The sequence below is a fragment of the Caloenas nicobarica genome, chromosome 22 (assembly GCF_036013445.1).
Source record: "Caloenas nicobarica isolate bCalNic1 chromosome 22, bCalNic1.hap1, whole genome shotgun sequence".
NCBI lineage: Eukaryota > Metazoa > Chordata > Aves > Columbiformes > Columbidae > Caloenas > Caloenas nicobarica.
This window is the reverse complement of record NC_088266.1, coordinates 1,977,751-2,000,119: the sequence shown is the minus strand read 5'-3', so window position 1 is coordinate 2,000,119 and position 22,369 is coordinate 1,977,751. Positions and strand designations below refer to the sequence as shown.

Below are 22,369 nucleotides of genomic sequence, written 5' to 3'. Positions count from 1 at the left end.
CCCCCACCCTGCTCCTTCTGGGCTGAAAAGCTGGGTTTTTTCCTTATTTTTAGAGCAATTAGACCCCTTCCTGCCTGCAGAAATGCTCCTATTTCAGTAGAAATGGTTGTGGGGTTGGTGCACTGTGTGCAGGGGGTGCGATGGGTGCAAATCCTGCCCCACGGGTGACAAATCTCCCCATTGCTCATCCTCATCTCCAAAGAGCTTCTCCCTCCATCCCAACCCTCCTGCACCCTCTGGTTGCTCCATTAGTGTCTATAAACACACCTAAAATGTGAATATTTTTATCTCTCAGCTCCAGACTCGCCATCCCCGCTGGCCTGGGGGGGTTTTGGGAGCATCCCCAGCCTCACCGGGATGCAGCCGGGATCCCACGTCCTCCGGAAAACCGCCAGCGAGCCGGGGGAAAAAGGGCCCCACGGTCAGCAGTGCTGAACTGCTCCGGCATCCTCAGCCTGGGTGGGAAAAAAAGGGGATTTTTAAATTTTTTCAATAGTTTTTTCCGCTCCATCCTGGGATAAAGCTTTAAATCCGCCGCGGGGTTGCAGCATCTTCGCTGCTGCGGGGGGGCAGATCGAGCGCTGACGCTTGGTTTGGGGTCTGGGGGGGGTGGTGGTTGGGATCAAGCTCCTAAATTTGGGGGAGTTTATTTGAGATTTGAGAGCAGTGCCCTGATGTGATCCTTTCATCTCACCCTCCAGCAGCACTAAACCCAGCCTAAGCCCAGCCTAAACCGCGCCGGCGCTGTGCAAAATCCTCCTCCCCCCTGGCTTTTAAAATAAATGTAAAATTCATCCGGCTGGAACTAAAAACCCCAGACCTTGCTGACCATTGCATCAACAGACACATATTGATTTTATTTTTAATTATTCTTTTCCCGCCCCCCCATCAGGCAGCTTTGGGAGGAGAAAGGGGCCGGCTCAGGTGTGGCATTAGGACCCAGCGGATCCCCCTTGTTGGAGGTAGGAATTGTGGATTTTTTTTTTTTTTTTTTTTTTTTTTTAAACTCTCATTTTGGAGTTTTTTTGGAAAGCAGAAGAGAAGAGACCAAGGCGGTGGGCGAGGGCAGGAGCGGCACTAACGCCCAGAGCGGTAAGGACCCCCCCAACCCACCCATGGGGATGCTGGGGACCCCCCCCCCTCCCAACAGCAAATGGGGCTGAACCCCCATTTTTAGAACTTTGCAAAAATCGCCTTAAAAAACTCCATGGGTCGGAGCAGGCGAGCTCACAAAATCTATTTTCAACCTTTTTAACCTCAGAAAAAGAAAGCCCACCTTATTTTTGGGGTGTGGGCTCTGGGGGGGACCCCGTCTTAGCGGCCTGACAGCTGTTGTACTCAATTTTTAACCATTTCCAAAAAGTCTAAAAATACCCTAACGTCTGAAGGAAACTGTATATTTTTTTTTCCATCCTGGAAAGAGACTGTAAAGGGATATTTTAATATTTTTATTTATTTTCTGCCCCCAAAGCGGGGGGACGGGAGCGTAATGAAAATGCGATGTGTGAAAACGAGGACGGGGGGGGGGAAAAGAAGTTTGGTTTGGTTTATTTATTTGATTTTTTTTTTTTTTTTAACCTTTGGTTGGGGGCCAAAAAAAATTCGAATCCTTTCATATTCCCTTTGTTCTCCCACTCTGGCAACTGGAGAGCTTCAAAAAAAAAAAAGAAAAGAAAGGGAAAAAGGCAAAAAAGCTGCTGGGGGAGGGGGGGAAGGTGGGGTTTCGCAGAATGAAAGGCAGAGACTGTGGTGTTCTTGCTGCGGGGTTGATTGTTCCCAGATGTGCAGTTGCAAAAACATCTGGCGGGGTTGGAGTCACCGGACCCCTGCACGGGGGGGAGAGGAGATTTTTGGGGTGGGGGCACCTTGGGTCCCTCCCGGGGCATCTTGGTGGGTTCCTTGGGTGGAAAACCCGAGGAGGAGGAGGATGAAGGTGCCACCATCACCTCTTGGGTTTAAGGACGATGTTGTGGGGACCCCCCCCCACCCTGGCATCGTGACCCCCCCCCGAGTTTGGAGGGGTGGTGGGCGCTTTGGTGTCCCCCGTCGGGAGGAGAAGACCTTGGCATCGCCATCTGCAGAAGACGTGACCGTCTGTCCCCGTTCCCCGGCCAAATCCCCGCCGGCTCCATCCAAGATTTCCCGGCTTTGGGGGAAATTCCGGGGGAATTAGAGCTCGAGAGGAGCCTCGGGTGCTGTTTTGGGGTAAAAAATGGGCTGATGGGGCCGGTTGATCCCGAGGATTTGGGGGAGTGATGTGAGGACAGCGTGGGATGTCCCCATCTGCACCCGGGCTGTCCCTGGTGGGACACGGATGCCGGATCAGGGTGACTCAGGGCCACAAGACATTGGCACCGGTATCCCACAGAGTCCCAGTATCTGGGGAACTGGGAAGGGTCCGGATGGGCGTCTCCAGCCCCTTTCTGTCACCTTGAGGTGGCCCCAAAAGCCCCCGGTCCCCCACAGCAGCCTTGTCCTGGCCAGGACCCAAGCTAAGGCTCTAAAGCCTCCCAGACCCCACCAAAGCCACACGTTGATCTTGGCTCATCCCTGCGCAATCCCTTTGATCCCAAGACAAGTTTAACCTCGGTTAAACCCGGGTCTGGGGCTTCCCTTGTTGTGGGAAGCAGATGGGGCTTGCAGGGACTCAGGTCCCACCAAGATGTAGCCATGGGTTGGGGATGGAGCTTCATTTGGGACCACCAAATTCTGAGCTTGGTTATCTGGTCCCAGCTCAGGTAGGAACCAACTTTCCGGCTTTCCCAAAGCTGGGAAGGGTCTGGAAGTCAGTTGTCGACATCTCCAGTTCCTGCGAGGCTGGGGATGGAGGAGGACGTGGTGCCTAGAAGATGCACCTATGGTGGTGGTACAAGGGCTTGATCTCTAGAAGATGCAATAACACTTGGCTGATCCTGAGGACGTGCTCACTAGAAGGTGCTACATGTTGGTCATGGCGCAAGATGGTCCTTAGAAGGTGCGACGCTCTGGTGATGCTGCAGGAGATGGTCACTAGAAGGTGCTGCACTTTGTTGATGGTGTGGGACATGGTCCCTTAAGGTTCTGTGCTTTGGTGATGGTGCAGGACAAGCTCCTCAGAAGGTGCCTTGCTTTGGTGGTGGTGCAAGATGGTCCTTAGAAGGTGCTACGCTTTGGTGATCTTGAGGCCATGGTGGCTAGAAGGTGCTGTGCTTTGGTGGTGGTGTGGGACATGGTCCCTTGAAGGTCCTACGCTTTGGTGGTGGTGCATGATGAGGTCCCCAGAAGGTGCCATGCTTTGGTGACGGTGCTAGAGATGGTCACTAGAAGGTCTTGTACTTTGTTGAAGAAGCAGGACGTGGCCCCTTAAGGTTTTACACTTTGGTGAAGGTGCAGGACACGGTCCCCAGAAGGTGCCATGCTGGTGGTGCAAAATGGTCCTTAGAAGGTGCTACGCTTTGGTGATCTTGAGGCCATGGTGGCTAGAAGGTGCTGTGCTCTGGTGGTGGTGCAGGACATGGTCACTAGAAGGTTTTATACTTTGTTGATGAAGCAGAACATGGTCCCCTTAAGGTTCTACACTTTGGTGAAGGTGCAGGACAAGGTCTCTAGAAGCTGCTGTACCTTGTTGATGGTGCAAGACATGATCTCTCGAAGGTCCTACACACTGGTGATGGTGCTAGAGATGGTGCTACGCTTTGGTCATGGTGCAGGACACGGTCACTAGAAGGTTCTGTATTTTGTTGATGGTGCAGGACATGGTCCCTACAAGGTCCTACATGCTGGTGATGGTTTTAGAGATGGTCTTTGGATGGTGCTACGCTTTGGTGATGCTGCAAGAGATGGTCCCTAGAAGGTTCTACACTTTGGTGAAGGTGCAGGACAAGGTCTCTAGAAGGTGCTGTACTTCGATGGTGCAGGACGTGGTCACTAGAAGGTCCTACACTCTGGTGATCTCGAGGACACGGTCACTAGAAGGTGCTGTGCTGGGGTGACCATGGTCACCAGAAGATGCAGCAGTTTGGTGATGGTGAGGCTGATGTTCCTCCTCAGCAGGGGCGAGATACCAACAGGTTCAGCTTATCTCCACCCGTGCCTCAGTTTCCCTACTCCAGCAGCCAGGCTGGTGGTACCAGGAGATGTTCCCCATCCCTACAACAAGCTGGGAAACCCAACGTGCCTTATCTCCGATGGGCAAATGGTTGGGTTTCAAGGAGTTTTTGGGGAGAGTTTATCTTTTTTTTACCCCAAATTTCCCCTCCCGGAGTGGTGACGAGGGGGCAGGACAGGCGGTGGCCTTGGCCGGTGTCCCCACCGGGGAACGCAGACGCTTGGGATTTTTCTTAAAACTGGTTTTTTCCTCCCCAAATGTCCCCATCCCCTCAGATTTCGGGGATGCCCAAGCAAACGCATCATCCCCCGACAGCGAGGACCCCCCAAAAAATCAGCCCTTTGCCAAGAAATGGGGCTAAAAGCCCCAGGAAAGGAGCCCCAAACGCTCCAGCTCTTGGGGCTGGTGTCACCGGGGGGGTCCAGCCGTCCCCCCCCATGGCGCCGATTCGGCCACCGCGGCATTTGTCACCCCCGCGGGGATTTCAGGGCTTGTTCCTCGCGATTTTTCCCCCTGGGAGCGAGGGGCTGGGAAAGCCCAGCCTACCTTTTTTTTTTTTTTTTTTCCTTTAAATTTTGTTAAAGTTTCATTTATTTTAATTTAATTTCTGAAGTTTCTTTAATTTTTAGAGGTTTGGGTGTTGTGGTTTTTTTGGGGGGGGGTCGCAGCCAAAAATTTACATCTCGCGCAGAGATGTGTGGGACGTCATGGGGGGACAGAAAGGGGATGATGAACCGAGGGGTTGTGGGATCCATGTGTGTGTCCCCCCCCAATAACTCCCCTTTCTCTGCCCCCCCCCAGTCTCCTCCGGCTGCTCCTCCATCGCTGCCATCAGAATGAGAGCGGTTGGACTCTTCTTGCTGTGTCTGCCAGGTGAGTGTCCCCTCCCCGAGTGTCCCCAAGGCCAGGGGTGACACCCCAGGACCCAGCCACCCTCCCCAATAATCCCCTATTCCCCCCCCAAATTAACCCAAAACCCCAGTTTAGGCTTATATTTAGGCTGGGATTTAGCTGGAGGTTGGGCTCTGGCATCCAGCAAGTCCCTCGTGTTTTGGGGACATTGAGCCGCTGCGTGGGGGGTGGCACAAAACGGGCACCTCGGGACTGGGATGACATCCAGAAAAAATTATATATATAACCCGCCCCCCCGCCCCGGGGGGGGCTGGCAAAGGCGGGATGGAAACGAGGAGGGAGGTGACAGACCCCAGAGCCTGGAGCCAGGAAAAATTCGGGCGAAACCAGCACAAAGGCTGGAGAACAGCTGGAAAATGTTAAATGGGGCGAGGGGAGCCCGGGGAAAGGGGGGGGCAGCGCGGGGGGGGCGACGGGAAGAAAAGTTAAATCCCATCCCAGCATCATTCCCAGGGATGCTTCGATGAGGATGCGGCGGCTGGAGGGACCATGGGGGGTCACGGTGTGTCCTGGGGTTGGGGAGTGACATGGTCCCCCCTCCCAAAAAAAATCCTCAGGCAGTTTGAGCCCTGTTTGCCCCCCTAGATCTGCAGCAGGATGAGGTCCTGGGGGGTGCAGGGGGTGCCCTGGTCCCCTGGGGTGTCGGGAGCATCACTGGGGACAGGGGGGTGCTGGAGTGGTACCTGGGTGCTGGGGGATTTTGGGGTCACCCAGCGTCACCCCTGGGTGCACCCCGATAATGTAAAAATGAGGCTGGTCCCCCACCCATGAGCATCCCACCTTCCTCCCCCTCCCCTTCCTCGGGCAGCGTGTCCCCGAGGACACCTATGGGACGATATTTTGGGGGACAGTAACTCTGGGATGATATTTGGGGTGACAAGAACTCTGGGACAATATTTTAGGGGATGATAAGTCTGGGGCAATATTTTTAGGGGACAATAACTCAGGGACAAGAACTGTGGGACAATATTTTTGGGGACAATAAGTCTGGGACAATATTTTGGGGGATGATGCGGAGGCAGAGCAGGGGAACCCCGAACCCCGCCAGGCTGGGGGTGACCCTGTCCCCTCCTGGTGACACTTGTCCCCCCAAAGCAGCGCTCCTGGCCCAGGGACAGTACAGCAGGTTTGAAGGCATCACCTACCCCGAGCCGGTCCAGTATTCCCAGTACGACCAGCAATCAGGTGAGAGCCCCTGAACTGGGAAGAGGCTTCACCCGCCTCTCCCCCTCTTATCTTTTTCCTTTTTTTTTGCTTTTTCTGGCCAAATCCCCAATGCTCCGATGCCTCTTTTTTAGTTCAATATTCTTCATTTCATCCTTTTTTCTCCTGCCTCTTAAATTTCCAGCCCCCTCCTAACACTTTCCTCCCACCGCCCATTATTTATTAATAATTAATTGTATTTAATATTAAATATACAAATAGATATTAAATATAATCAATATTTGTCATATCATAAGTATGCTTAATATTAGCATAATATAGTTATGCTAAGTTATATTATTGTGTATTATAAATATATATAATGTCGAAATATTTATTAAGCTTTAACAAAACCAGTCTCTGTTTGCTATTTTTATTCCCCAGAAATTCAGGATTATTACGACTATCACGGTAAGCGGCTCCCCTGCGGGATGCCGGGGGGCTGGGGGGGCAGGCTTTTCTCGGGGGGGTGTCACCCGCACTGTGTCCCCTCGCAGATGTCACCCCCCGTGCCCCCGAGGAGCAGTTTCGCTACCAGTCCCAGCAGCAATCCCAGCAAGAAATCGTCCCGGCCCCCACCCCAGGTGGGTGACACAACTTTTTTTGGGGGGGGGGGGGCGCTCCATCCCCCCCACCCCATTATTCCTGTTGTGCCTCCCCTGGAGCATCTTCCTGGGTACCAGATGCTCCAGCCCAGGCAAAGGGCACCCAGATGTTTTGCTCCATCCCTAAATTTTCTCTGCCCCCCCCCAGCTGTTGCCCCTGAGACTGAACCCACGGAGCCAGGACCCCTCGGTGAGTGTTTAACCCCCCCCCGTCCCGAATTTAACCCCACTTGGTTCCTGTGGGGGGGTCCATCCCCGCTTTTATCCCGGCTGGGCTGAGGATGCGCTGCCACACGGCCAAAAATTCATGCGGGGGGGAAGCATCCAGGGGATGCTACACCCATCCCTGGGGTGTCAGGTCACCCCCCCCCGGATTTTCCAGCTCCCCCCTCTATTTTTCATCCCCCCCCCAATTAAAAACCATTTTTTTCTCCCCGCAGACTGCCGGGAGGAGCAATACCCCTGCACCAGGCTCTACTCAGTGCACAAGCCCTGCAAGCAGTGCCTGAATGAAATCTGCTTTTACAGGCAAGCCGGGGGGCGGGGGGACACAATTTCCCTGCCCCCCCCCTCTACATTTTGGGGAACCCCTCTGCTTTTGTACTAACCCCCCCAATCTTTTTATCCCCTTCCATCCAGCCTGCGCCGGGTTTACGTGATCAACAAGGAGATTTGCGTCCGCACCGTGTGCGCCCACGAAGAGCTGCTGCGAGGTAACGCTGGGGCGGGGGGGGCACCCCAAAATTGGCGTTGTCCCCAGCCACGTCTTTTCCCCTTGGCGGGGCGGGGGGGGCGTAAAATAAAAAATCCCAGCGACTTAAAAGTTGCTCCGTTCTGCAACCAGTGACCCAAGCTGGGATGTCGTTTGGCGGGGGGGGACTGAGCAGCATCATGTCCCCGACCCCCTTTTTTTTTTTTTTTTTTATGGGGGTCACCCCCCCTCCATTTTTTTTTTAATTTTTTTTTTTTTTTAATAAACTGATTTTTAATTTTAATTTCCCGCAGCCGATCTCTGCCGGGACAAGTTTTCCAAGTGCGGGGTGATGGCGACCAGCGGGCTCTGCCAAACCCTGGGCGCCTCCTGCGCCCGCAGCTGCGGGGGGTGCTGAGCGCGGGCGGGGGGGGGGACACACAGACACCCCCCCCTTAGCACCCCAGGACCCCCCCACCCCATCCCCGTCCCATCACCGTGGTGCTAAAGAAACTGTGCATGAAAATGTATAACAAAAACAAAAAACCAAAATCAATTTTTTTTTTTTTTGTGCACATAAAAAAAAAAAATGGGGGGGGGAGGAGGGTTTATTATTTTTATTACTTTCATTATTATATTGTAAAAGGGGGGGGACGGCGCGAGCCCCCGCCGCCCTGTTTTCTACATAGAGTATCCAAGAGATAAAGCGTAAGGGTTGCTGTGGCTCCCGACTCGTTATTTCGGGGGGGGGGAAAGTCTGATTTTTTGGGGGGGTTTCTCATTTTTTGAGGCGTTTTCACATTTCTTGGGGGAGGGTTCTGATTTTTTTGGGGGGGGGGGTCTTATTTTTGGAGGGATGTCTCAATTTCAGGGGGGGGTTCTCTTATTGATATTATTACTATTATTACTATTATAATAATTTAGGGACCTGGATCAATCCTCATTTCCCACTGGACACCCATTTGGGCATCCCCAAAACACGTCCCGCCCCCCCCCCAAAAAAAAGAACAACACAAACCCAAACCAAAAAAACCCAAACCAAACAACAAAAAAAAACCCCAAATGCTGCCAGTTTGGGTTTATCCACATTTATTACGCCAGGAGTGACAAGGCGGGGGGGTGGGATTTTCAGCCTGGCTTCATCCCCCCCCCCAACCTCAGGCTGCCCAGTAGCACCAGTAAAAACCTCAAATTCCAAAAATAGAGATAGAAAAATCCCGCTTTTTGCCAAAAACCCACACTAAAGTAGTTTTTTTGTTAGGAAAAAAAGGGAAAATATTAGGACATGGTGAATTTGGGGGTTTGCGAGGGTGGGGGGAGCATCATGTATGGGGGGGGGCGGAATAAATCCAACGGCTTGGCCGGTTGTGGGCTTCAAAAAAAATAATATTTCCAATTTTTTTTGGTTAAAAATCGCAATAGAAAAAAGAGGAAAAAACCCTAAAACCTGTATCAAAAATCCACGAGCGCCGTCGTCTCGTCGGTAAAGTGCGATTTGTTTGTTTGAAAAAAGGGGATCTTGAGATAAAATGGGGGGGGTTTTTTGAGCGGGGGGGGGTCACCGAGTTGTGCCGGTCTCTGCGGGGTCACTGGACGCCGGGGGGGGGACGCAGCTCCTGTCCCTTCAGCAGCGCCAGCTGCAAGGTGGGGGGAGATGGGGGGACAGTGAGGAGGGGACAGGGGTGTCCCCAACTTGGGGTGTCCCCAACTTGGGGTGTCCCCCCCCCCAGTCTCACCTGCTCGTCCAGGCTGTGGTGGCCGCGCTCCCCGTGGGGGGGGGAAGGTCGTGGGGACGTTGGGGACGGGTGCTCCAGCACCGACACCTGCGCCTGGGGGGGGACACGGCGGGGGTGTCACCCCAAAAACTGGTCCCCAAACTGGGAGGAGCCCCAGCAAGAGCCCAGTGCGAGTACAGCCCTGCAGGCTGGGTGGGACCAGTGCATCCCAGTACAAGCACCGGCGCTTCCCCAGACTGGGCTGAGCCCCGAAAATGAGCCCAGTACATCCCAGTACAAGCACCAGCATCTCCCCAAGCTGGGAAGCGCCCCAAAACTGAACCCAGTACCTCCCAGTACATTCCAGTCCATCCCAGTACAAGCACCAGCATCTCCCCAAGCTGGAATAAGCCCCAAAACTGAGACCAGTCCATCCCAGTACGAGTGCCAGCATCTCCCCAAGCTGGGAAGCACCCCAAACCTGAGCCCAGTACCTCCCAGTACAAGCACCTGCCCAAACTGGGATGAGCCCAGTATCATCCCAGTACAAGCACCAGCATCTCCCCAAGTGAATAAGCCCCCAAAATGAGACCAGTATATCCCAGTACAAGAACCAGCATCTCCCCAAGCTGGGAAGCGCCCCAAAAAATGAGCCCAGTACATCCCAGTACAAGCACCAGCACCTCCCCAAGCGAATAAGCCCCAAAATTGTGACCAGTACATCCCAGTACATGCCAGTACAAGCAACAGCATCTCCCCAAACTGGGAAGCACCCCAAACCTGAGCCCAGTACATCCCAGTACAAGCACCAGCATCCCCCTTCAAGCTGGGAAGCACCCCAAACCTGAGCCCAGTACCTCCCAGTACAAGCACCTGCCCAAACTGGGATGAGCCCAGTACACCCCAGTACAAGCACCAGCAGCTCCCCAGGCTGGGCTGAGCCCCAACAATGAGCCCAGTACATCCCAGCACAAGCACCAGCACCTCCCCAAACTGGAATAAGCCCCAAACCGGAGCCCAGTCCCTCCCAGTCCCTCCCAGTCCGTCCCAGTCCCGCACCTGCAGCAGGCGGACGCGGTTCTGAGCCTGCGCCAGGTCCCGCTCGGCGCTGCCCAGCGAGCGCCGCAGCCGCAGCGAGTCCTCCCGGCACCGCAGCTGCTCCCGCTGCACCTGCGGCCGCGCCGGGCACCGAAACCACAGCGGCGTGTGCGGAAACGCCGAAAATACAGCGGAGAACAGATACAGAAAACGTGAGATATAGCGGACTAGAGAGACATTAAATATCGCAGATACTATCTAAATTAAATATAGCATGTGATGCATATAAAATATAAGATAAAATACAAAATATATATTATATAATATATACAATATACTATATATTATATACTATATACAATACACTATATATTATATACTATATACAATATACTATATACTATAATATATAATATATAGTATATAATATAGGATATAGGGTATAATATATAATATAGGATAGATAATATATAATATATAATGTAGGATATATTATATAAGATATAGGATATAATATATAATATATAGTTTATACTGTATAATATATGGTTTATAACGTATAATATATCGTTTATAATATATGGTATATAATATATAGTATATAGATGGTATATAAAATATAAAATAGAGCAGATCATATATATTTTTAAAAGACCAGATCACATATATGATAGAGCAGATTATATATATATAAAAATAATAAAATATAGCAAATCGTATATGTAAAATAGAGCAGATTATACATACATAAGAATTATAAAATATAGCAGATCATACATATAAATTAGAGCAGATTATATATATAAAACATAGCAGATCTTATAAAATAGAGCAGATTATATATATAATATAGAAGATAATGTAGATAATATAGAAGATAATATGTATAAAATATATAATATAGGAGAGAATATATCTAAAAATAAATAATATAGCAGATAACATATCTATAAAAATAGCAGATTATATATAAAAAATATAAAGTCTAGCAAATCATATATATAACACAGAAGATAACACATACTAAAATATAGCAGATGATATAAATATAAAATATAAAATACGGCAGCGTTAAAACTATGTGTTTTAGACAGAATATATACATTTCAAGCGCATGCAGACTCCCTGCACAGCGGCGCAGCGCACAGCAGATATATTTATATTACTGTCCAAAGAGTATTTTCTGCACCATAAAGAAGCCGGGTTTAGGGCTCTCTATCCACCTTGCACCCAGTCCTGGCGCCAAGGCTGCAGTTTTTGGGGTGTGACGCTCCGCTCGGGGGCACCCCGGGAGGGGGGGGTGTGGGTGTCCCCCCAAAATCTCACCTTGTCCAGGGTGCCCCTCAGCGCCTCCTTCTCCTTGTGCAGGCGCTGGGCGACGCGCTCGGCCGCTCGCTGCTCCCCCCGCGCGCGGGACAGGGCCCCCCGCAGCTCCTGGGGTCCACGGGGGACAAGGGGGGCAACAGGGCGATGAGGGCTGGGGGGGGAAGGATGCTGCATGGGGGGCAAGAGGGTGCTGGGGCTGCATGGGGGGGGCATGGGGTGATGTATGGGGGGGCAAGAGGGTGCTGGGGTTGTTTGGGGGGGCCATGGGGTGATGTATGGGGGGGGCAAGAGGGTGCTGGGGCTGTATGGGGGGGCATGGGGCGATGCAGGGGGGCAAGAGGGTGCTGGGGTTGTTTGGGGGGGCATGGGGCGATGCAGGGGGGCAAGAGGGTGCTGGGGTTGTTTGGGGGGGCATGGGGCGATGCAGGGGGGCAAGAGGGTGCTGGGGCTGCATGGGGGGGGCATGGGGTGATGTATGGGGGGGGCAAGAGGGTGCTGGGGTTGTTTGGGGGGGCCATTGGGTGATGGTGGGGGGGCTTAAGGGTGTGGGGGGCTGTATGGGGTCAATAGGGTGCTATAGGGGGTGGAAAGGGTGCAGGGGGCTGAAAGGGGGTGGCAAGAGGGTACTGGGGTTGTATGGGGGGGCAAAGGGCGATGGAGGGTGGGGGGGCAATAGGGTGATGTGGGAGGGGCAAGAGGGTGCTGGGGTTGTATGGGGGGGCATAAAGTGATGGAGGGGCGTCAATAGGGTGCTGGGGAGGGGGAAGGATGCTGCATGGGGGGTGACGGGGGACAAGAGGGTGCTGGGGCTGTACGGGGGGGCCATAGGTGAATCAAGGTGGGGGGGGCAATAGGGTGATGCAAGGGGGCTGTATGGGGTCAATAGGGTGCTATGCGGGGTGGAAAGGGTGCAGGGAGCTTTATGGGGGGCAAGAGGGTGCTGGGGCTGTATGGGGGGGCATAGGGTGATGCAAGGTGGGGGGGGCAATAGAGTGATGCAAGGGGGAGCAAGAGGGTGCAGGGGGCTGTATGGGGGCAATAGGGTGCTATGGGGGGGGTTAAAGGGTGCAATAGGGTGCATGGGGGGCAATAAGGTGCTGGTGAGGGGGGCAGAAATGGGGGGGGCTGTATGGGGGCAATAGGGTGCTGGGGGGTGGGAAAGGGTGCAGGGGGCTGCATGGCGGGGGTGGCAAGAGGGTGCTGGAGCTATATGAGGGTCCATAGGGTGATGTAAAGAGCAGGAGGGCAAAGGGTGCTGCATGGGGGGGCACAGGGTGCTGGGGTTATATGAGGGCAACAGGGTGCTGCATGGGGGGGTTAAAGGGTGCAACAGGGTGCATGGGGGCAACAGGGTGCTGCATGGGGGGGTTAAAGGGTGCAAGAGGGTGCACGGGGGATAACAGGGTCCTGCACGTGGGGGGGGCACAGGGTGCTGGGGTTGTATGAGGGCAACAGGGTGCTGCATGGGGGGGTTAAAGGTTGCAAGAGGGTGCATGGGGGACAACAGGGTGCTGCATGGGGGGCGGTTAAAGGTTGCAAGAGGGTGCATGGGGGATAACAGGGTCCTGCATGTGGGGGGGGCACAGGGTGCTGGGGTTGTATGAGGGCAACGAGGTGCTGCATGGGGGGGTTAAAGTGCACAAGAGGACGCATGGGGGCAACAGGGTGCTGCATGGTGGGGGGCACAGGGTGCTGGGGTTGTATGAGGGCAATAGGCTGCTGCATGGGGGGGTTAAAGGGTGCAAGAGGGTGCATGTGGGCAACAGGGTGCTGCATGGGGGGGGACTGGGTGCTGGGGTTATATGAGGGCAACAGGGTGCTGCATGGGGGGGTTAAAGGGTGCAAGAGGGTGCATGGGGGATAACAGGGTCCTGCATGGGGGGGACTGGGTGCTGGGGTTATATGAGGGCAACAGGGTGCTGCATGGGGGGGTTAAAGGGTGCAACAGGGTGCATGGGGGACAACAGGGTGCTGCATGGGGGGGGTTTAAAGGTTGCAAGAGGGTGCATGGGGGATAACAGGGTGCTGCATGGGGGGGACTGGGTGCTGGGGTTATATGAGGGCAACAGGGTGCTGCATGGGCAGGTTAAAGGGTGCAAGAGGATGCATGTGGGCAACAGAACCCGGGGTGGGGCAAGAGGATGCAGGGGGCAAAGGACAGCGAATCTGGGGCCTCCCCCCCTCACCTCCTGCTGCTGCCGCCCCTGCGCCTCCAGCTCCTCCTTGCAGCGCCGCAGCAGCTCCTGCTCCCCCTGCAGCGCCCGCAGCTGCTCCCGCAGCGCCGCCTTCTCCTCCCGCGCCTCGCCCAGCGCCCGCCGCGCCGCATCCAGCCCCTCCTGGGACACCAGAGGGACAACCGGAGTGACAAAAGCCACCGCAGGGCCACCCCCGCGCGCGCACCTCAGGGTGCCGGTGCGCACCTGCAGGGCTCGGCGGTCCAGCTCGCCGGCGGCCAAGGCGCTTTGGAGCTGCTGCAGCCGCTCGTAGGGCACGGGGTCACCGGCCGGGGTCACCGCGGTGCCCGGAGCGTCGTCCTTGGCGCCGCGTTGGGCCAGCGCCGCGCTCAGCCGCTCCAGCGCCAGCTGCAACGCGCCGGAGCGCCGCTCGCTCTCGGTGAGCTGCAGCCCGAAAACGAGCGAAAAGGAATTCGGCGTAGAGCCGTAGAGGTTGGGAAAAAAAAACACCAAAAAAAACAAAAAAAACAACCTTGAAAATAAGCTGGCCAGATGTACAAGCGTCCGGCTGGACGTGCCACCGGACAGACGCACAGACGCCCGCCCAGCTGGACGCGCGGCTCCTGCACCTGCAGCATAAACCGCCCCCCAAAAATGGACATTTTTTTCCCCTAAAGGTCCCGCTGGAAAAATCAGCAATTTCACACCCCCCGCCACACCCACAGCACCACGAGTGGGTGACAGACACACGGCCGGGGACACAGACGGACACACGGACAGGCTGGGGGAAACGAAAGGGCCCGATCCTGCCCACGAGTCGGGGGGGGGGGTGAAATTGCTGATTTTCGAGCAGGGACTTTGGGACCAAAAAAAAAAAAAAAAAAAAAAAAAGTCCATTTTGGGGGGGTTGTGCTGGGGGATGGAGGAGTTGCTGCGTGTGTCCAGACAGATGGACAGTTGTGCATCCAGCTGGACTGGCGGACACTTGTACGCCCAGCCGGCCACTTGTATGTACCGCTGGACAGACGGACACCTGGACGTGCAGCCGGACAGACGCTCGCCCAGCCGGACGCTCACCTCCTGCACCCTACAGCACAAACTCAACAAAAACAGACATTTTGGCCTGAAAGTCCCTGCTCGAAAATCAGCGATTTCACACCCCCGCCCCGCCACACCCACAGCGCCAGAGTGGGTGGCGGACACACGGACACGGACAGACACACGGACAGGCTGGGGGGACTAAAGGGCCCGATCCTGCCCATGAGTGGGGGCGGGGCGGGGGTGTGAAATTGCTGATTTTTCCAGCGGGACCTTTAGGGGAAAAAAATGTCCATTTTTTGGCAGCTTTGTGCTGGTGGATGGAGCAGGTAAGTGTCCAGCTGCACGTACAACTGTCCGTCTGTCCAGAGGTATGTACAGGCGTCCATGTATCCGGCTGGACATACATTTGTCTGTGTGTCTGGTTGTACGTGCAACTGTCTGGATGCACAGGACACCTCCTGCATCCCCCAGCACAAACTCATCAAAACCAGACTTTTTTTTTTTTTTTTTTCCCCAAAGGCTCCGCTCCAAAAAATCAGCAACTTCACCCCCCCCACCCCCCCCCCCCACTTGTCAGGATCGGGCCCTTTATTGCCGGCGTTGTCCGTATGTGCATCCCTGTGCCCCGTCCGTGTGTCCGTCACCCACTCGTGGTGGTGGGTGAGTAAAGGGCGGGGTGGGGGTGTGAAATTGCTGATTTTTGAGCAGGACCTTTGGGGCAAAAAAAATGTCCATTTTGGGGCTATTTGTGCTGAAGGATGGAGGAGGTGTCATGTGCATCCAGAGAGATGGACAGTTGTACGTACAACCGGACACTTGTACAGACAGACGCTTCTGTGTCCAGCTGGACACGTGGACACCTGTACGTACCACTGGACAGACAGACACTTGTACGTGCAGCCGGACACTCACCTCCTGCACCCTATAGCATAAATGCACCAAAAATGGACATTTTTGCCCCAAAGTCCCTGCTCAAAAACCAGTGATTTCACACCCCCGCCACACCCCCGCCCCGCCCCCACTCGTGGGCAGGATCGGGCCCTTTAGTCCCCCCCAGTGTGTCTGTGTCCGTGTGTCTGTCACCCACTCGTGGCGCTGGGGTTGGGGCAGGGCAGGGCTGTGAAATTGCTGATTTTTCGAGTAGGATCTTTGGGGCAAAAAAAAAAAAAAAAAAAAGTCCTTTTTTTGGGCAGTTTGTGCTGGGGGGTGCGGGAGCCGAGTGTCCAGCTGGGCGGGCGTCAGTGAAACTGGTAAAAGCCCCTGTACATGCCCCATAAATCCCACTAAAATGGGTAAAACCCCCGGTGCATCCCCAGTAAGACTGGTAAAACCCCCTGTACACCCCATAAATCCCAGTAAAATGGGTAAAAGCCCTGGTGCATCCCCAGTAAAACTGGTAAAGGCCCCTGTGCGGGCCCCATAAATCCCAATAAAATGGGTAAAAGCCCCTGTGCAGGCCCCATAAATCCCAATAAAATGGGTAAAAGCCCCTGTGCAGGCCCCATAAATCCCACTAAAGTGGATGAAAGCCCTGGTACATCCCTAGTAAGACTGGTAAAACTCCCTGTGCAGACCCCATAAATCCCAATAAAATGGGTGAAAGCCCCTGTGCATACCCCATAAATCCCAATAAAATGGGTAAAACCCCTGGTGCAGACCCCATAAATCCCAATAAAATGGGTGAAACCCCTGGTGCATCCCCAGTAAAACTGGTAAAAGCCCCATGCAGACCCCATAAATCCCAATAAAATGGGTGAAAGCCCTGGTGCAGACCCCATAAATCCCACTAAAATGGGTGAAAGCCCTGGTGCAGACCCCATAAATCCCAATAAAATGGGTAAAAGCCCCTGTGCAGGCCCCATAAATCCCAATAAAATGGGTAAGAGCCCCTGTGCAGGCCCCATAAATCCCACTAAAATGGGTAAAAGCCCCTGTGCAGGCCCCATAAATCCCACTAAAATGGGTAGAAGCCCCTGTGCAGGCCCCATAAATCCCAATAAAATGGGTAAAAGCCCCTGTGCAGGCCCCATAAATCCCAATAAAATGGGTGAAAGCCCTGGTGCATCCCCAGTAAAACTGGTAAAAGCCCCATGCAGACCCCATAAATCCCAATAAAATGGGTGAAACCCCTGGTGCAGGCCCCATAAATCCCAATAAAATGGGTGAAAGCCCCTGTGCAGGCCCCATAAATCCCACTAAAATGGGTAGAAGCCCCTGTGCAGGCCCCATAAATCCCAATAAAATGGGTAAAAGCCCCTGTGCAGGCCCCATAAATCCCAATAAAATGGGTGAAAGCCCTGGTACATCCCTAGTAAGACTGGTAAAACTCCCTGTGCAGACCCCATAAATCCCAATAAAATGGGTGAAAGCCCCTGTGCATACCCCATAAATCCCAATAAAATGGGTGAAACCCCTGGTGCATCCCCAGTAAAACTGGTAAAAGCCCCATGCAGACCCCATAAATCCCAATAAAATGGGTGAAACCCCTGGTGCAGGCCCCATAAATCCCAATAAAATGGGTGAAAGCCCCTGTGCAGGCCCCATAAATCCCAATAAAATGGGTAAAAGCCCCTGTGCAGGCCCCATAAATCCCACTAAAGTGGATGAAAGCCCTGGTACATCCCTAGTAAGACCGGTAAAACCCCCTGTAGACCCCATCAATCCCGATAAGCAGCGGTGGAGTCACCAGCCCTGGAGGGGTTGAACAGACGAGGTTCTCAGGGACACGGGTCAGCGCCAGGGCTGCTGGAAGCGCTTGGGCTCGCCGAGCAGGATCTTTCCCAAGCAAAACGATTCTCCGGCTTCAGAACAGCCAACGGCGGGCGCCGCGGGCCCGGAGCGTGCCGTGCCCTTACCTGTTTCTGCAGCCGCTCCCCGCGCTCTTGCATCGCCCGCTCCTCCGCTCGCCGCTCGCCCAGGGCCACCCGTGCGCGCTGCAGCTCGCCCTCCAGCACCCGCCGCTGCAGCTCCAGCCGCCGGCTCCGGCTCTCCGCAGCCTCCAGCCGCCGCTCGGCATCCTCCAGCTCGGCCGCGCCGCCCCGCACCGCGCTCACCCTCTCCTGCCGGGCACCGAACGGCTCGCAGCGCCCGGGGACCGCGGCGGGGGTTCGTCCCCAGCGCGGTGACCGTGCCCACCTGGGCGCTTTGCAGGCTGCGCTCCAGCGCCGTCACCTTGTCCCGCAGCGCCCGGCGCTCCTGCTCGCCCCGCCGCAGCGTCTCCTCCCGCAGCAGCAGCGCGGCCTGGGCGCTGCTCAGCTCCCCCGCGCCGCGCCGCCCTGGCAGAGACACCCCGGCAGCACGGAGTGGGACCCGTCTGACTGCGACGGACGGGGTCTGCGCAGGGGCTTCGGGTGGGGGTGCACGGGGAGCTGTTCCCATTTTAGTGGCATTTATGGGGTCTGCGCAGGGGCTTTTACCCAGTTTAGTGGGATTTATGGGGTCTGCGCAGAGGCTTTTACCCATTTTAGTGGGGTTTATGGGGTCTGCACAGGGGCTTCTGTCAGTTTTACTGGGGATGCACCAGGAGTATTACCCATTTTAGTGGGATTTATGGGGTCTGCACAGGGGCTTTTACCCAGTTTAGTGGGATTTATAGGGTCTGCACAGGGGCTTTTACCCATTTTACTGGGATTTATGAGGTCTGCACAGAGGTTTTTACCCATTTTACTGGGGTTTATGGGGTCTGCACAGGGGCTTCTGTCAGTTTTACTGGGGATGCACCAGGAGTATTACCCATTTTAGTGGGATTTATGGGGTCTGCACAGGGGCTTTTACCCATTTTAGTGGGATTTATGGGGTCTGCACAGGGGCTTTTACCCATTTTATTGGGATTTATGGGGTCTGCACCAGGGCTTTCACCCATTTTATTGGGATTTATGGGGCCTGCGCAGGGGCTTCGGGTGGGGGTGCACGAGGAGCTGTTCCCATTTTAGTGGCATTTATGGGGTCTGCACAGGGGCTTTTACCCATTTTACTGGGATCTATGAGGTCTGCACAGAGGTTTTTACCCATTTTACTGGGATTTATGAGGTCTGCACAGGGGCTTTTACCCATTTTATTGGGATTTATGGGGTCTGCATAGAGGCTTTTACCCATTTTATTGGGATTTATGGGGTCTGCACAGGGGCCTTTTCCAGTTTTACTGGAGATGCACCAGGAGTTTTACTCATTTTACTGGGATTTATGGGGTCTGCACAGGGGCTTCTGTCAGTTTTACTGGGGATGCACCAGGAGTATTACCCATTTTATTGGGATTTATGGGGTCTGCATAGAGGCTTTTACCCATTTTATTGGGATTTATGGGGTCTGCATAGAGGCTTTTACCCATTTTATTGGGATTTATGGGGTCTGCATAGAGGCTTTTACCCATTTTATTGGGGTTTATGGGGTCTGCACAGGGGCTTCTGTCAGTTTTACTGGGGATGCAACAGGAGTTTTACCCATTTTAGTGGGATTTATGGGGTCTGCACAGGGGCTTTTACCAGTTTTACTGGAGATGCACCAGGAGTTTCACCCATTTTAGTGGGATTTATGGGGTCTGCACAGGGGCTTTTACCCATTTTACTGGGATTTATGGGGTCTGCACAGGGGCTTCTGTCAGTTCTACTGGGGATGCACCAGGAGTATTACCCATTTTATTGGGATTTATGGGGTCTGCACAGGGGCTTTTACCCATTTTAATGGGATTTATGGGGTCTGCACAGGGGCCTTTACCCATTTTATTGGGGATGCACCAGGACTTTTACCCATTTTAATGGGGTTTATGGGGTCTGCACAGGGGCTTTTACCCATTTTAGTGGGATTTATGGGGTCTGCACAGGGGCTTTTACCCATTTTATTGGGATTTATGAGGTCTGCACAGGGGGTTTTACCAGTCTTACTAGGGATGTACCAGGGCTTTCACCCATTTTATTGGGATTTATGGGGCCTGCACAGGGGCTTTTACCCATTTTATTGGGATTTATGGGGTCTGCACAGGGGCTTTTACCCATTTTAATGGGGTTTATGTGGTCTGCACAGGGGCTTTTACCAGTTTTACTGGAGATGCACCAGGAGTTTCACCCATTTTATTGGGATTTATGGGGTCTGCACAGGGGCTTTTACCCATTATATTGGGATTTATGGGGTCTGCACAGGGGCCTTTACCAGTTTTACTGGAGATGCACCAGGAGTTTTACCCATTTTAATGGGATTTATGGGGTCTGCACAGGGGTTTCTGTCAGTTTTACTGGGGATGCAACAGGAGTATTACCCATTTTAATGGGATTTATGGGGTCTACACAGGCGGGTTTACCAGTTTTACTGGGGATGCACCAGGATCTTTAGCCATTTTACTGGGATTTATGGGGTCTGCGCAGGGGCTTTTACCAGCTTTACGGGGTTTATGGGGTATGCACAGGTCTTTTATCAGTTTTACTGGGTCTACAGGGGGATCCATGGCGGGATTTACCAGTTTTACTGGGGTTTGTGGGCAATACAGGCGGGTTTTACCCATTTTATTGAGATTTATGGTGTCTGCACAGGGAGCGTTACTCATTTTATCGGGATGTATGGGGTCTGCACAGGGGGTTTTACCAGTTTTACTGGGGTTTACTGGCCATGCACAAGGGTTTAACTGGGGTTCCTGGCATTTGCATGGGAGGTTTCACCAATTTTACCCAGATTTTGGTGCTATCCTTGGGGGAAATCCCACCGAGCATCCCTCATCACCTCTCCCCGTGCCTCAGTTTCCCCAAACCTCCTTGCTCACTGGTGAGGCTCCAGCACAGGACAAATCACCCCAAACCCCACCATTTGGGGGGACGCACCCGCCCCCCAAAAAATAAAACCTTCATCACCTTCCTCGCCCTCAGCCACCAGTTTTTGGAGCTGCTGAGCGCGGGCGCTGGCGTTGTCCCGCTCCTCCTGCACCTCCGCCAGCCGCCGGCCCAGGCTGCCCACCTGCACCCGCAGCTCCTCCTGCGGCGACAAAACGGGGTGGAAAAGGGGTTTTTTGGGGGGTGATGAGGAGGGGAAAGTGGGGGGACGTACCCGCTCCCGCTGCGCGTCCTGCAGCTCGCGCAGGAAATCCCGCAGGGCTGCCCGCACCGCCTCGGGCTCGCTCGCTGCGTCGGGGTCTGGGGGCGAGCCGGGGGTCCCCGATCCCTCACCTGTATGGGGACAAACTGGGTGGCGTGGGGATAAACCGGGTGCGGCGCTCGAGGGAGGATCACAAGCCGGAGCGGGATGCGCTGCAGCAGGATGCGCCCAGGGGATATGGGGGACCCCTGGGATGGAGCAATGAGGTGATGGGGGACCCCAGGGATGGAGCAATGGGGTACGGGGGACATCCAGGGATCCAGGGGATGGAGCAACAGGATATGGGGGACGCCAGGGATGGAGCAACAAGGTGATGGGGGAACCCAGGGATGGAGGGGATGGAGCAAGAGGGTATGGGGATCCCCAGGGATGGAGCAATGGGATATTGGGGACCCCAGGAATAGAGCAATGAGGGATTGGGGACCCCCAGGGATGGAGCAACGGGGTATGGGGGACCCCAGGGATGCAGGGGACAGAGCAATAGGGTGATGGGAACCCCAGGGATGGAGCAATGGGGTGATGGGGACCCCAGGGATGGAGGAGATCGAGCAAGAGAGTATGTGGGACCCCCAGGGATGGAGGAATAGGGTATGAGGGACCCCCAGGGATGTAGGGGATGGAGCAACAAGGTATAAGGACCCCCAGAGATGGAGCGATGGGGTATTGAGGACTCCCAGGGAGGCAGGGAATGGAGAAATGGGGTGATGAGGATGCGGGTGATGGAGCAATGAGGCATGTGGGACCCCCAGGGATGGAGTAGGAGGGTAGAGGGGACCCCTAGAATGCAGGTGATAGATAAATGGGGTGTGGTGGACCCCCGGGGATGGAGCAATGGGGTATTGAGGACCCCCAGGGATACAGGGGATGGAGAAATGGGGTGATGAGGATGCAGCTGAGATCCCAGCGGGACGCATCCCCTTCTCCTAAAGCTAGGGACGGAGCACCAAGGGGTCCCCCGGGACCCTCACCCTTGCCGGGGGAGCCAGCCCGCGCCCGGCCGATGCCCATGGTGCGGCGCAGGGCGGACTGGATGCCTCCCAGGCGGCTTTCGGCAGCCCGGCGCAGCGACTCGCCGCGGGCCAGCTCGGCTTCCAGCCCCTGCGCCCGACCCTCGGCCGCGCTCAGGCGCAGGCTCAGCTCGGCCGCTTCGCCCCGCGCCGCCTCCACCTTCAGCTGCAGGTTGCGGGCATCGGCCAGCAGCTTCTTCTCGTTGCCACGAGCTTCCTCCAAGCTCCGGGCCAGGTCCTTCTCCCGCTGCCGAAATTCGCCCTCCGCCTCCGACAGCCGCCGCTGCAGGTGCTGGAGCTGGTTGGGTGGGAAAGGGGGTGATGCGGGTGGAGAAATGGGGTGATGGAGATGAAAGGGATGGAGCAATGGGGTGATGGAGATGCAGGGGGTGCAGTAATGGGGTGATCGGGACCCCCAGAGATGAAGCAATGGGGTATTGGGGACCCCAGGGATGCAGGTGATGGAGTAATAGGGTGATGGAGATGCAAGAG

At 54.6% G+C, this 22,369-nt stretch overlaps 2 protein-coding genes across 5 annotated transcripts in view; one reads left to right on the top strand and one right to left on the bottom strand.

The window, feature by feature from the left end:
- The first annotated feature begins 443 nt into the window (after positions 1–443).
- MFAP2 (microfibril associated protein 2) lies at positions 444–8,011 on the top strand. Of its 4 annotated transcripts, XM_065650088.1 has the most exons (10): positions 444–459; positions 893–962; positions 4,889–4,960; positions 6,095–6,184; positions 6,587–6,613; positions 6,700–6,786; positions 6,956–6,997; positions 7,248–7,335; positions 7,447–7,520; positions 7,813–8,011. In XM_065650088.1, exons 3-10 carry the CDS (start codon positions 4,924–4,926, stop codon positions 7,914–7,916), a joined length of 549 nt encoding a protein of 182 aa, XP_065506160.1. In that variant the 5' UTR covers positions 444–459; positions 893–962; positions 4,889–4,923; the 3' UTR covers positions 7,917–8,011. The 4 variants fall into 4 exon arrangements, with proteins under 4 accessions (XP_065506160.1, XP_065506158.1, XP_065506159.1 ...); XM_065650086.1 differs by lacking the exon at positions 444–459 and having other exon boundaries at positions 922–962; XM_065650087.1 differs by lacking the exons at positions 444–459; positions 893–962 and adding an exon at positions 1,043–1,092 and having other exon boundaries at positions 6,098–6,184.
- A 569-nt stretch (positions 8,012–8,580) lies between these two features.
- Positions 8,581–22,369, bottom strand: part of CROCC (ciliary rootlet coiled-coil, rootletin) — a 29,843-nt gene continuing 16,054 nt past the window's right edge. Inside the window, 11 exon segments of the mRNA XM_065649951.1 lie at positions 8,581–9,135; positions 9,235–9,327; positions 10,273–10,383; positions 11,578–11,685; positions 13,764–13,913; positions 13,998–14,195; positions 17,648–17,851; positions 17,928–18,067; positions 20,630–20,750; positions 20,823–20,941; positions 21,839–22,175. Of these exon segments, the coding sequence (XP_065506023.1) occupies positions 9,085–9,135; positions 9,235–9,327; positions 10,273–10,383; positions 11,578–11,685; positions 13,764–13,913; positions 13,998–14,195; positions 17,648–17,851; positions 17,928–18,067; positions 20,630–20,750; positions 20,823–20,941; positions 21,839–22,175 (1,632 nt within the window). The 3' untranslated portion in view covers positions 8,581–9,084.